The following is a 14,130-nucleotide window of genomic DNA, read 5'->3' on the forward strand; positions in this document are numbered from 1 at the left end:
CAGTGGCTCTTGACTGTTACCCTCAGGAGACTGCGATCTGAGGATCAAGACCCAGAAAGAAAGAAAAGTCTATTTAATCTCCAATTAACTAGCAAAACTGAAGGTTGAGGTATGGCTCAAGTAGTACAACAACAACAACGACGATGACAAAATCCAAAGGGAAAGCACTCTGGCCCTGAGTTCAAGCATACACACATGCGTGTGTACACATGCACACACACACTTATTCCTTCCCGTATGCTGTAGTCCTTTAAAAATATATTGAAAAATACAGCCCTGCATTTGTTTGAATGCTGACTTAATTGACTTGCTCTGTTTTTGTTTGAATCAAAGGCAATTTAGAAATGAAAAGAAAGTTTTCCAAATGTGAACTGGCATCTTACAATTCTGTTGGAACCATCCCTAAGTTACTCCCAATGGAATCACTTGGGCTCTATGCAAGCCACAAGACAGAGAGTAGCCAGGGTCAAGATTTTTTGTTCCCTTGCGACACCCCTGCCCTGCCCTGCCCCTACAGATGCCCTAATATTTGTGATTTCCTCCTTTCCCTTTTTAGTGGATTCCCCATGGTAAGACTGATATCTGCTCTAAACAACACTGAAGATAAACAGAGCCCAGGTCCAAAGGACTTTAAGTTTCTAACCCCATGTCATGCAAAAGAATCTCATTGTAAGTGAGGACATTTGGACAGAGTATTTTCCCAGCATTCTAGAAGTCCTAGTTCCCTTCACTCCATAGTCACAACAATGCATTTTTTTGTATTATTCCACTTTGTATTGGCCTTATATAAGTTACTGCTTGATAGTTTGCAGCCCTTCATTTGCATTAATGACTGCTAAGGACAAGTCACATTATTCTGTAATACTAGGTAGTAGTATTCTTTCTTCTCTGTACTGTAGAGACTACATTTGCCTCTATATTAGCTTTCTATAAAGAGCACTTCTCTCAGAGCCATGGTCCTCACAATCTAAAGCAGGCATTGCACCCAGCATGCCTCACGTCAGACTTCCAGGATTCAGGCACTTTATATTCACATTGTTTTCTCCTTGCAAGTCCTACTCAATGTAAACACAACTTTTCCACACACACTGCACACACTACTTTACAAACGAATGGCATCCAGTCGGCTAGAACCTACTTACAACGAAATCTGGTGATCTGGAGTAATTATGTTGGTTGCAAAGACCTTTCTCTGCACACTACTTAGTTTTTCAGTTCCATAACACCTTACTTAGTCTCTTAAAAACATTGTTACGAATATTAAAAAAAAAAAACAAGAAAACATTCATAGTAATTTACTTAGCACTGTTCAGATAACTTTTTTGTTTCCATATAAACATGATTGTGTTTAGGCCTTCTATGGCTGGGTCCCATGATTCACACCTGTCATATTAGCTATTCAGGTGGAGGCGATCTGAGGATCATTGTTCAAAGCTGGGTCAGGAAAATGTCTGTGAGACTCTTACTTTCAATGAAGGTCAAAGTGGAGCTGTGGCTCATATGCTAAAGCTAGACTTTAAGCAAAAATGCTCAGAGACAGTACCCAGGTCCCGAGTTCAAGCCCCGGATTCCTCCCACCCCGCTTCTATGAAAAGCATTACTGTCCACTTGCACACAGCGACCATGCAAGCTTTGCGTTCAAAGTCTGCTCTGTACTTTCTTTCTCTCAGATTTGAAAATCTCTGGCTGCCTGAAGAAATCAGAAGCCACATTTCCTCCCATGCCGGCAAATGTTAAGAAAGTGCTCTTATAACAGAACATATTTCAAACTCAGCTCTAAGGCACTGTTTTTAAATGAGGAACGAAACCAGTAGCTTCGAAAGGTGCCTTTGAGGGCACTCAAGATTCCACACTTTTCATCTGGATGAAAGTTAACTTTCCCGCTATTAATTCAGTCTTAAGTTTCAGGAAATCAAATAATTATGTAGGTAAATAGAGATCCTTAGACAAACAAGTGTTGTGTTTACCAGGTACTAATCCATTAAAATCACTGCCAGGCATCCATGGTAGGGACTAAACACAAGCCAAACAGGCGGCAGGCAACTATCGCTTACCTATTCCTCAGCCACAGATGGTAAATATTCTATTGGAATCTACTCTGAAAACAAAGACTTAACCAACCTAACATCAAAGCAAACAGGCAGCGAATACCTATGATACTAAACACTGTTAAACTCCTGTCTGTACACAAGTAAATGTTGACCATTTTTTTTCCTTTGAATAAAACCTTTGAGATGACATGTCTAGCTCAAGTCCTATTAACTTTAGAACATAGCTTAAGAGTCAAATGACAAAAAAGCTTTTAAAATCACAAATTACGAGTTAAAAATACTACATGCATTCTGCTAGCCCGAAAAACAAAACACTTACCCACATTTTAGACTGAATATCACCGACCACATGAAAAAAGCCCACCTTACGTGAGTCCTGAAGTACTTGGTTCTGTTTTTCTTAACTTATACAAAGGAAAGAAAGCTGGGTGCTGGCAGTTCATGCCTCTAACCTTAGCTACTCAGGAGACTGAGAGTTGAGGATTATAGCCAAAGCCAATGGGGGCAGACATAGCTGTGAGACTCTTATCTCTAGTGAGCCAGCAAACAGCCTGCAGCAAGGTGTGTGTGACTTGAGTGGTCCAGAGTGACAAAGCCAAGAGAGCCCAAGGCCCTGAGTTTGAGCCCTTTTATGGCACCAGAAAAAGAAATATATCTACATAGACCCCTAAGAACCAATTATTCAGAAGCCCAGCACCATCCTTGGAGAGGCGATTGGAAGGGAGTCATACCTTCAGTTCTTTGAAGAAGATGCTACTCCTGGCCCACTCAACAATGGAGAAGAGGGTTTGATCCGCCATTTTGCACATTAACCCAAATGTGCTCAGCTTCTCATGCTTGCCGCGATTTGCCTGCTCCTGCTGTAGGTGGGACATGATTTTGCCTTGAACCTGTGGCTCATCGGGCTCACATTTCATGAGTTCCAGTATCAGCTGTGGGATGCTCGCTGGGGAGCTGGTCTGGTAACTATCCATGTAGGAATAACCCATGATGGACTCAGGCGAACTGGTGTAGGGGTCTGGGTACTCAGACTTAATGGCCCGGCTAGGAAAATGGCCATAGGTCTGGTAAGCGGGCAGACTGTTGGGAGGTGGCATTGTCATGCTAATGGGGGAAGTGACAAAGGGACTTCGGTCATAGTCTGTGGGTGGCAAGGCGGTGTGGTTCAGAGGTAGGCCTTTGGAAGCGGAATGGATATTGTGAATTGCAGACGAGACTGTCAGCTCAGAGGGCATGGCCTGAATCACTTGAGACATGGCTTCTAGCTTAAGTCCATTGGCTCGGATGAGGGCTTTTTTCTGTTGCTTCAAGGCCCTGTCCCTCTTGTACATTGGCCCAAATTTGTTCCTTCCTCCACGCATCCGGTCAGCCCTTACAGCTGTTGAGGAGAGAAGTAGAAGTTTAAATAAGATGCACATTCTTAGCCTTCCCCAGAAACCTCAGCATTTACTAATGATGAAAACGGACTAGAAATTGTTTTGGTAGCTATGTTTTCTTTTATTACCTTTAGCATACAAGGAGTCTATGAAAGTAAACACATACACACATGTGCATGTGCATTCACACACGCATGCACACATACACACACACACAACAAAGAGAAGAAAAAAAACTCCAAACTATGACTTCTTTATGACTTTTTTCTTTCCAAGGTTGTTTTACTACTCAAAAATTATTTGGAGAAATTAACCCTTTTGTGAAGGAAAACGATTTCATAATTTTTTGCCTCACCTTGGAGGTAATTTAATATTGTTAAGAAAGAGAATCAGGCCAGGAATTAGTGGCTCATGCTGTAATCCTAGCTACTCAGGAGGCTGAGATCTGAGGACTGTGATTCAAAGACAGGCTGGCCAGGAAAGTCGGTGAGACTTTTATCCCCAATTAACCACCAAAAAGCTGGAAGTATGGCTAAAGTGGCACAGTGCCATCCTTGAACACAGAATCTAACAAATAGCACCTAGACCTTGAGTTCAAACCCCAGCACCAGCGGGGGTGGGGAATAGGGGGAGGGAGGGAGGGAGGGAGGGAGGGAGGGAGGAAGGAAGGAAGGAAGGAAGGAGGGAAGGAAGGAAGGAAAGAAGGAAGGAAGGAAGGAAGGAAGGAAGGAGGGAAGTCTGGATCAGTGTTCATACTGAAGTATCCATGTCTTTCAGGCTATCAAGCCAATTTACATTACACCATGCATCTTTATGGAAGTTCAAGCAATCTCTGGTGTAAGGTTGATTTACTTATTTAGGAGGAAAAGGTGCAACAACTCATTTCTGTATTAGATTGTATTTTTTTCCTTCTGGCATCTTCCTCTGGGACATTATAGGTGATGAGGTTACAAAAGAGTTAGGTCTACAGTAGCTCTTTCTTGAGAAAATGGTTTACACCTGGGCTAGGTCACTGCACACTCTATAACCATACTATTACTTTTCATTTGAACAGAGACCTAATCAAAGAAAAGTCCTTTGGAAAAGCCATCTAGAGAGGCCTGTTCTGCCACATGGGGCTGGGATCCCACACCTTGTCCCTTCCATTAGCTAGCAGCTCTGCCCAAGCCCCGCATGGCCCATGGCAATCAGAAACCAGAGGAGGCCATCTGCTTGGAACTGGCTGGAATTGCTGGAGGTGTAGTTTTGGAGCTTTTTATCTTAGGATTAGTATCACATGAAAAATTTATTGTGAACTCTAGGTATCCAAAACCCTACCTTCAATCAAAACGAGTGTGTCATCTGGATGGTAATGTGTTGGATAGTCAATTGTTTCATCCCATCGTTAAATAGACATACGAGTACCATGAGTGACTTACATGCAATCTAATTTTTAAGGTTAGGTAATGTAAAAATTTCAAGATAAACAATGACAACAAAAAGGAAAGACTGTAGGAAATCGCGGCATCTAGCTTTTCACATTTTGTCTTCTGGGTCTCATACGTCTACTGTACTTTCCCCCTATTTGATCAACAACATGATTTGCAATAAAGAAAATGAACAAGCACCAATGCTTTCCTTAGTCTCCTCTAAAGCAATCCTGATGACATCCAAACCAGCCATTTTTATTTGAAGAAATCTGTTAGCAATTCAGACAATTTGAAATTATTATGTTTTTTTCCTAGTATTTTCTGTCAAATATGAGTTTCACATCCTCCCCCCCAAAAAAAAATCCCCTCAGTGGCCTGTGCCTCAATGATCAAATAAAAGGCACTCTTCTATCTAGCACTGGCACGGACGTGTGTCCCTGTTAGTACTTTATTTGCAGTATATTTAATCTGTGCAAAGCCAGTAGGTCAAAGGCTGGAAAATAGCAGCCTACCATAACAGCCCACGAACTACAAATTATTTACAGCAGTCACATATTAACTTTACTGCTCGCCAATCTGAACTCTGAAGTGTACAACAAAGTATGGTGTGGCTTTTGAGGAAATCATTTTCTTGTTCTTGTTGAACCATTGCTACTGACTTGATATTTTTCATGCTTCCTATCTATGATTTTATTTTGCAAAGTCCTTATCGCATTTTTTTAAAAATGAGAGTATGGTCCCTTTCTGCATTGTAGAAAATACTGTATGAAAAATTTCTTTGCACGGTTAAAGGCTTTTGCTCAAAAATCACGAAATTAGTATTAACAATTAGGGGGATGAGAGTGCCTACCAAGGGAAGAGAAAAATGGAATTTTACCAGGCTGTTCTGGCTTGAGAACTTAAAGAATATGAAAGCTTTATATATTTATTTGTAAGTTAATTTTATTGGTTCTCAATTGAATCGCTTTAATTCTGTTGATCTTTTTAGGACTTAAAAAAAGTATCTATTCCCAAATATAAAATAAGGGAAAGGATAACAATTTCAACAATTTTTAAAAAACTTAAATGTCAAATGAGAGAGTTGTTTTTTTAATGAGAAACTACCATGCAAACACAACAAAAAGTTCTTCCAATTCATTTCATAATATTGAAACACTGGGAAAAAATGTTAGTAAGTTGCTACCTCGTGTTTTTATGTAACTGTGCTTAGAGACTTGTAATAAGCAATTTTCTTTAGAAGAATCTTACCTTCTAGTTTCATTCCAACACTTAGACATTTTTGAAATCGACAGTAAGGACAACGTTTTCTCTGTGTTTTGTCAATTTGGCAGTTCTGGTTTTCTATACATGTGTATCTTTTATTATTTTGGACTGTTCGCTTAAAAAATCCCTGCAAGACAGAGAAAACAGTGAGATGGATTATAAATCTAACAGGTTCCCTCCATTGTTTCACTTTAAGGAAATCACCAGTAAATCCTTTCATTGTACCACTTGGGCCCTGATGGGATTCTGTGGTTTATTTTATATTTCAACAAAATCAATCCTGCATAACACTGTCAGATCACAGGAGAGATTTTCCTGGCCCCAAAGTTATATTCCTGAAGAATTAGATCAAAACTTGGGGAGATTTGACTGCATACCACTTCATCCTGCGTTAGAAAAAGGAAAAACAACAACAACAAGTCCTGTATTGACCACTGATTGTTTTTAATTTCTGTTTTCCTATTAATCTCTATGCTCCTGGCAGAGGTGTTCAGGGAAACTTGCATTGTTTTTAAGAAGTCAGAAATAATTTCAGTACAATGCCAATGGGGAAAACTGAATAGCAAAACACCTTAGATCTTTTACAAATGTCAACACTAGACAGTTAAAAGCAAAAGGATTTAAAGGGCAAAATGGGGAAATGTTCACAATGTCACTGGAAAGTCTTTGTGTCTGGAGAAAAATCTTCTTATCTTTTAAAAGAAAGATGAAATTTATAGATTAAGGGAGAGCATGGATCTCAAAGCCGAATTGTATCAGAGTTTATGTTTTCTTTGTAATTTGAATGAAAAATTAATCAAGATAAAATTTGTACACAGAATAAAAATATTACTGTCAGTATTCTTAGTTATCTTATTAGTTGTGAAGAGAAGTCTCATGTGTTCTATAGAGAAAAAGGAGACTAGCCTTGCTGTATATAATTGTTCTCAGTTTTCTACTATAAAATGTTGAAACAGAATACTAAACTCCCTAGGACTCTATAAAAACCTAACATTATTTTAAAAAAGTGCTTAAAAGTGCTGTGCTTGTAGCATGGACGACTCTGAAGTTATAATGCATTTGAGAAAAATACTTTGACACAGTCTTGCTCAAGAACAACGATGCCTTAAATATATATAAGTCAAGTGAAATCAATATTTAGGACTGCTTGCAATGAACAACCTTCTACAGCTACATTACTTTACTACAATAAAAATAGTTTAAAGCCATAAGACCGGCAAAGTTTTCTAAGCAGCCTATTTTATTTCCCTTTGAACTAGATCAGACATATATTTCTAAGAATATCTAAGACTCCCATCTTTGAGTCTTTGGTAGTCGTGGTGGGGGCAGCAACTTAAATTCAGTTTTCAGAAAAAATGCAATGGCTCATACTGGGTTTGTATATTATATATATATATATTTATTTATTTAAGGCAATGTGTGTGCCTACCTTACAACTTTCACACGTGAGGAGCCCATAATGGTATCCAGACACCTTATCTCCACATACAGGACACAGCTCCTCAAGATCTTCATCGTAGGAATAATTCACCATTTTAAATTGAGACACTGAAGAGGAAGAAAAAAAGGCATGTGTACACACCTCTAATTTAATTTGCCACCGAGGCTTCTACAAGGAAATGCATTCTGATGACTGGTGGGAAAATATCACCAGGTAAAGTCATAAAATAAAAACGTATTTTTAATCCAAATGATACTGAAGAGAATTCTTTTTTTCTACTTAAAAGAACAAAACTCTGGGCATCCATAATCAGGCATCATACTTTTCAATTGAATAAAGAATTCCAACTTCTTTGTGTGTGCGTTTCAACCTGACTTATGTTGAACCCGGGTCTCACAACTCTGTAAAACAGAGTGGGAGCCGTGTGGAGAAGGAAGGTCTAAAGTGAATTCCAGAATGCCACCTTTGCCAAGGGGACGGGCAGACGGACAGACGGGCGGCGCACACGCACACGCACTCCCGAAGCAGTTTCCCGGACGTGGCCTTAGCACGAATTTGTACTTTCTGCAGGGGGTCGGGAGGCCGGGACGCGGGCGGCCGCCGGCGGCTCCCCACGTCCACACCTGTTGGATTCACCCCGTCATTCATTCCGCCCTCCACCACACACTCGGCACCGCTGCTTACTTTCATCTCCTCGCGTTGGAGTGTGTCCTGCGAAAGTGACAAGAAGGGGAAAGGAGAGGACGCCTAAACCCAAGGAACAAAAAGGGGTGGGAGAAGAGAAGAGCCCGGGGCGCTGCTTTCCCGGCCGGGCGCTGGCGCCCCGCTAGAACTTCACGGCGACCGGCGATCCGCGCAAACCACCGACGCCTCCCGTGCGCCGGGGCCACGGCGACACGCGCGCGGCTCCCCGCCGGGATCTGGTGACCGCGTCCCCGGGGACACCACCCCGACAGGGCGTCCTCCCAGTCAGAGGCCCCCCGAGAGGTACCTGCTCGGGTCCCGCCCGCCCGGAGACTCAAGGTCCCCAGTCCCCGAGCGCACGCCCGGGCGCCAAGCGGAGGCGGGGTGACCCCAAGACGGGGTCACCGGGGTAGGACTGGTCTGTCCCGTCCTGTCCTGTGCGGCCACCGCCCCCACTCCCCAGAACCTTCCCCCTAAGCCCCGGAGCGCCCCAGCCCCGCGCCGCGGCTCAGCCCGGGCTGCCCCGGGCCGTGCACGTCGTTTGTTCTTAGTTAATTAGTGGCCTGGGGCGGGGGGGGGGGACCCCCACCTGGCCGGAGCTTCCTCTCACTAAGTGGAGAACGAGCTCCACCTCACTGCCCAAATACCTGGATCGCCTTGTTGCCTCCCGGCAGAAGGAACTGATTTTAGAAGTCGAGTGTGGGCCTGGCGCAGGGCTGGGGACGCAGGCGGCGCTTTGGGGGACAGCGAGGGCCGGGCTCAGCTCCGCAGAGCTCTCCGGGGAGCCGAGCCCCAGGCCCGGCCTGAAACCGGACGGAGTGGCCCAACGTTTGGGAAAATCCCGGGAAGCCTGGCGCCAGAGGCAGAAGGAGCCCGGGCTGCGGGGCTGCGGGGGCTGCGGTCGCCTCCCCGGCACCCCGGCAGCCGTGCGGGCCCGGGCGGCAGCTCCGAGGGCGCCCCGCCAAGGACCGGGGACCTGGACTGGCGGTGGCGGACCGCGCGCTCCGGGAAACTTGGGACCACGGGTCCCCAGGCACATTTTAGGGGCGGAAAGAAAAATGTAAAGTTTTTACCAAGTGTTGCTTTCTCTCTCCTCCCCAGCACGCAAACCCCAACTTCACACCTAAGGGGTACACATAGCCAATTCCGCCGGAGGGGAGGGTCTTCGCGCCCACGTTGGGGGCCCCACACGGAAATGTGGCCCCAGGCCTGGGAAAAGGAGCCCGAAGAAACTCCAAAGCCAGGCTGGGTGCGGAGCCAGGCGCCGCGGGCCGAGGCCGGGCGCCGCTTGACTGGGGGCTCGGACGTCGGTTCCCCTGCCCCCCGCCCCGGCTGCCACAAGGTCCCCGTGCCCCCCTGGTCTGGGCCCCGAGGGAGGAGCGGGGATCGCGGCCCGGGCGCCGAGGCCGGGGCGACGAGCCGACGCCGGGAAGTTTCGGCGAAGTTGGACGCCGCGCGGGAAGCCGGTGGCGGATCCTGTTTCTGGGGTCCCCCGACCTGCGTGTGTGACCCTGTCACCAACAGACCACGCACGCGAGTGGGGTGGGCGACACGAAGGAGCCAGGAGATCCCCACGGGAGGCGTTTCCCCCGCTGCTGGGCGAGCGGCCGCGGAGACCCTGAGTCCCCACCTCGATTTGGGGGTGGTCGGTCGCGTCCCGAGGGCCCCCGGGGACCTCCCCAAGGACTCATTACCTGGCCACTGCCCTCCCCTCTCCCACTGGACCCTGATCTGTCTGCACAGCCCGCGCGCGAGCGGGAAGCCGCGACTTCCCTTTGGGACCCCAGCACCGCGCAGGCCTCGGGGGGAGCGACCGGGGGCCCCGAGTCCCGCTTCCCGCGCCCCCCCCCTCGATCGGGGCTGCAGGGCCAGAAGTCTCGGGGGGCCGCCAGGCTGCGGACCCTCTACGAAGTGAACCCCGGGGCGCTGCAGCCTCTGGAGAGTCCGCAGCCTCGGTGGAGGCTCGAGGAAGTCCTGGGAGCACGGGAGAGGACGGACTGCCACCCGCCCGGCCTCCCGGGGTCCTCCCGCCACGGGGCCACCGCTCCGGGGCTCCCAGCGCTTCCCCGGCCCTTTCAAGTTCGCTCCAGGAGGACGCGGGCAGCGGCCGGATCCGGGCCCGCGCGCCCTGCGCGGGGCGGCGGCGCGGGCGGAGGAGCCGGGGGCTTTTCCTCGCATTGTTCCCGGAGCGAACGCGACCTCACCACGCCGGCACGGGCTGTTTGGGAATGGGGAATACATCGCCAGCCCCATCTTTCCTTCTCCTCTCCTTCTTCGGCGATTATCAAGTGGTGGGAACACCGGTGGGACTTCCAAATTCTCCGCTCCCGGACGGGCGGCGTAGCCCCGGGCTCACCTCCGTCCGCTCGCCCCGGGGGCTCCACGTTCGCCGGGGACGGGGCGAGGCAACTTCCCCAGTAAGTTGTGCCAGCGGTTTAAAGAATTGCCCCGAGCCGAGCTGGCATCGGGGCTCGCCTGGAGTTTCGGGGGCTCCCCTGCACAGCTCGCACCTTTTGGGGGGGCTGAGGGGATTCTCTTTCTGCACTGGACGTTCTCAGCCGCGCCGAGGGCAGAGCGACGCCGGACGCCCGGACCCCTCGCGCTCCGGAGACGTCCTCGGAAGTCCCCCCCGTTTGTCTGAGCTCGGGTGCGTAATTAGAAGCGGCCAATTAGACCTGGGTTGGGAGAGCTCAGCCTGCGCTGTTCAAGTCATAAACTTTTATGTCTGCCATGGCGGGGGGGGGGGGTCCCCGATTGCCCGAATGCCGCCTGCAGCCTTCCCCTGGCCAGCGGCGATCGCGGCCGGCCGGGGACGCGGCGGGGAGCCGGGCGCCGCGCGTGGTCGGCTTACCTTGCATGGCTTCCGGCATCTGCCCCTGGTCCCCATGCGATCGAGCGAGCGCCAGGGCTTCCGTCTCCACTTTGGGCAGCATGACCAGGCGGCCTCGGGCTCGGAGCGCCAGCCCAGCACCTGGACGCGGGCGGCGGGAGGGTCAGCTCGGCGGAGACGGGGCAGGGGCGCCGCGGTGCCCGCCCGCCCGCCCGCGCGAGCCGCCGGGCAGGAACTCAGCCCCGTCCGCTTCCGCAGCCCCGGAGCTTCCCCGAGCGGCGAGGAGCGGGTCAGGGCCGGGGAGGCCCGCGGGGAAGGGCGTCCGAGCGACTCGGCTCCGCGCGCGCCGTGCGGGCGGCCGCGACGCCGCTCCCCGGGACACCGGTCCGCGCGCCGCCGGGCTCCGGTGCGCGGCCGCGAGGCTGCCGCGGCTCCGGACGGCTCCGACGACTCGCTCCGCCCGCCGCCGCCACCCGCCCTCCGGCTCGGGCTCAGCAGTGCTCTCTCTCTCTCTCTCTCTCTCTCTCTCTCTCTCTCTCTCTCTCTCTCTCTCTCTCTCTCTCTCTCTCTCTCTCTCTCTCTCTCTCTCTCTCTCTCTCTCTCTCTCTCTCTCTCTCTCTCCCCCCCCCCCTTCTCTCTCTGCTCCTCGCTTCGCCGGTCCTCCGCCCCTCTCCCGATCTCCCCTGCCTCCCTCCCGCTCGCCCTGGCAGCCCGCGGCGCTGGCTGAGTTGCGAGTTCCAGCCCCGAGGGGGGAAAGGCGCCCGCGGCGCGGCGAGGTAAGTAGGGCCGGGTGGGCGGGAGGCTGAGGCCGGGGACGCGGGTTCCGGACTCAGGTCGGACCCTGGTCTCCAGCCAATGAGGATGCGCCAGTTCCCACGCCTGTCCCAACCTCTTCACCCCGCCTCACCCCCCTCTCACCCCACCCCGGCCCGCGGCGGGGGAGGGCGCGAAGGCTGCGGGGGTCTCCAGACCCACGGAAACCCACCCGGCCCGGAGCGCGGGCGGAGGGAGAGCGAGCAGGGGTGGAAAGGGCGAGCGCAGGGGCGTCCTCGCCTGCTCGGGCAGCAATGAATACTCGATTAAAAGATCAAGAGGGGATGCGCCGGGCAGCAGACCTCTCTTTTCTCTCTGGGTTTCTCTCTTTTCCAAAAGCACAGCTGGTCTGCTGTGAGAGGCTCCGGGTATCATTTCTCTCCACGACCCTCCGTCGTTGGAGAGAGTCCCCACGCGAGTCCCTGGAGGGCCCGAGACGGGGTGGCAGTCACCAGGGGATTGCCAGGTCCCGGGATTTCATCCTCTCACTGCGCTTCAGAGGAAAGGGCAGCGGTCCTGCCCTCCCGGCCGTCCTCCACTTACATAGAACCCTGGTCTTGGTGAAGGGCTCAAGACTTTTTCTTCAACAGCGTTCCAGATACGTTGAACAGTCTGCTTTCCTTTATTATTATTACTATTATTTTAATTCTGCCGTTTCTTCTGGGTCGCACCGAGAAGAAACTTAAAGGCTCTTTCCTTTTTTTTTTTTTTAAGTTTTAAAGGACCATCTGTTAGGCAAGCTCTTCTGCCGCCAGCCCAGCTAAGTCCTCCGTTTTCAGATCTCAACACAAGATGAAAAATAGTTCCAGTCTCCTGATGGTTTTGTGAAAAGCCTCTTAGCGGAGTCTCTGCCTCCTAACGGAGTAATTATCAGAGTCCTCCCACGAGGGGGGTAAATTTGAATCTCAAAAGATCTGAAGTTATCCTATCTAAATGGCAAAGAGATCACACGACCAATCCAGCCAGCAGAATTTCAATTAATCCAATCGTCACTGCCCTGCCGCTCACACTTGCTCACACTTAACGGGATTCGTGTATTGCTGCCCTTAAGAAGCGGATTTGTCTCTTTGCTATTCTGTGTACACTGACGATCTAAGCTACTAAAATTTCAATCTCCATAAGTGCTCATAGAAATCTTGAAAGCTGGCTTTAGTTGGGGAAGGGGAGGTTGGACACACTTGGCCCCAATCAATGACCCTTCATGCCACGTGTAACGTATACTTGTGCATGCATTGTCTATCCTTGCACAGCTCGGAAAGGCAATGAATCTCAGGTTAGATCACTGAATACCTGGTTTGGGGTATGAGTTCGGTGAACTGGAAAATCAGGTCATTTTGAAGGCTTCAAACCCCCAAACACCAGCCTCTCCTTTCCTCCTCTCCGCTTGGTGGAGTTGAGGCAGAGTTTAGGAGCACTGGAAGAAGGCTCTAACAGAACCTCGTCAGGGATGCGCCACAAGGGACTCTGGCTGCCATGACTTGAGATGAGGACAAACTCTGTGGTCAGGCTTCAGGAACAGAGGGGACTGTCTGGTCCAGTCTGCTCCCCACTGCCCTCCACCCCTAAAGATGATGGGTGGTGGTGGCTGCAGGCCAGCTGGCATTCACGTCTCTTCCCACAGGTGGACTTTCCAGGAAAGAAAAAGCCACACAAAAAGGGGGTGGACGTGGAGGGCGGCGAGATTGAAGTTGAGGTTGGAAAGAATCTGACCTTCCAGTGTAAGGGGTGTCCCCGTGTGCAGGACTTCTTGGAAGATTGAAGGGACACCCCTCCCTCCCCCCAAAAAGTTCGTGCTTTCTGGGAGAAGAAGCGGTCTTTTCTGAGAACCAAGGGAACGGGGAGCGCAGAGGCCTTGGCCCCGGAGCTGGCCGAGCGCCCCGGCCCTGTGGAGGCGGCGTCTACGGACGTGGCCCGGTGGCTTGGGGACAGTAAATGTGCGTGATCTCTGGCCGGAATGTAGGGGCGCACTCCCCTCTCCCCAGGTACCGGTTAAGTTTAGGGGAGCGGTGGAGCCTCAGGTCCTGCGCCCGGAAGGGGCGGCAAAGTCATCGCGGATCCCCTGCACCCCTTTTCCATGCCCCCTGGGTTCTTCCCTCGTCTCCGCATCCTCTCTGGTCCCTCGGCCCTAGATTTCCACTGTGCACGGGGGCGGGGGACCCCACTTGAAGCCAGGACGGGTGGGAACGCGGAACGCGCTGTCGGGAGAGCCTGGCAGGCGAAACCAGGCTGGGGAGGAGGAGGGGTATCTCCGATCCCGGGGCCT

The 14,130-nt window shown here is 50.6% G+C and overlaps 1 protein-coding gene across 2 annotated transcripts in view; it reads right to left on the reverse strand.

Annotated features, from left to right (window-relative positions):
* Nr5a2 (nuclear receptor subfamily 5 group A member 2) overlaps nucleotides 1-11,169 on the reverse strand; it is a 95,486-nt gene extending 84,317 nt beyond the window's left edge. The window contains exons 1-4 of one of the 2 annotated variants that reach the window (XM_090341460.1): nucleotides 11,076-11,169; nucleotides 7,529-7,647; nucleotides 6,085-6,226; nucleotides 2,783-3,429 (exon numbers count right to left, since the gene is read on the reverse strand). In XM_090341460.1, the coding sequence (XP_090197586.1) occupies nucleotides 2,783-3,429; nucleotides 6,085-6,226; nucleotides 7,529-7,647; nucleotides 11,076-11,157 (990 nt within the window). In that variant the 5' untranslated portion in view covers nucleotides 11,158-11,169. Of the gene's footprint in view, nucleotides 1-2,782; nucleotides 3,430-6,084; nucleotides 6,227-7,528; nucleotides 7,648-8,224; nucleotides 8,275-11,075 lie in introns of those variants that run through there. The other variant, XM_090341459.1, reaches the window with a different exon arrangement.
* Between the last annotated feature and the right edge of the window lie 2,961 nt (nucleotides 11,170-14,130).

The sequence above is a fragment of the Megascapheus bottae genome, chromosome 10 (assembly GCF_031878675.1).
Source record: "Megascapheus bottae isolate mThoBot1 chromosome 10, mThoBot2.hap1, whole genome shotgun sequence".
Taxonomy (NCBI): domain Eukaryota; kingdom Metazoa; phylum Chordata; class Mammalia; order Rodentia; family Geomyidae; genus Megascapheus; species Megascapheus bottae.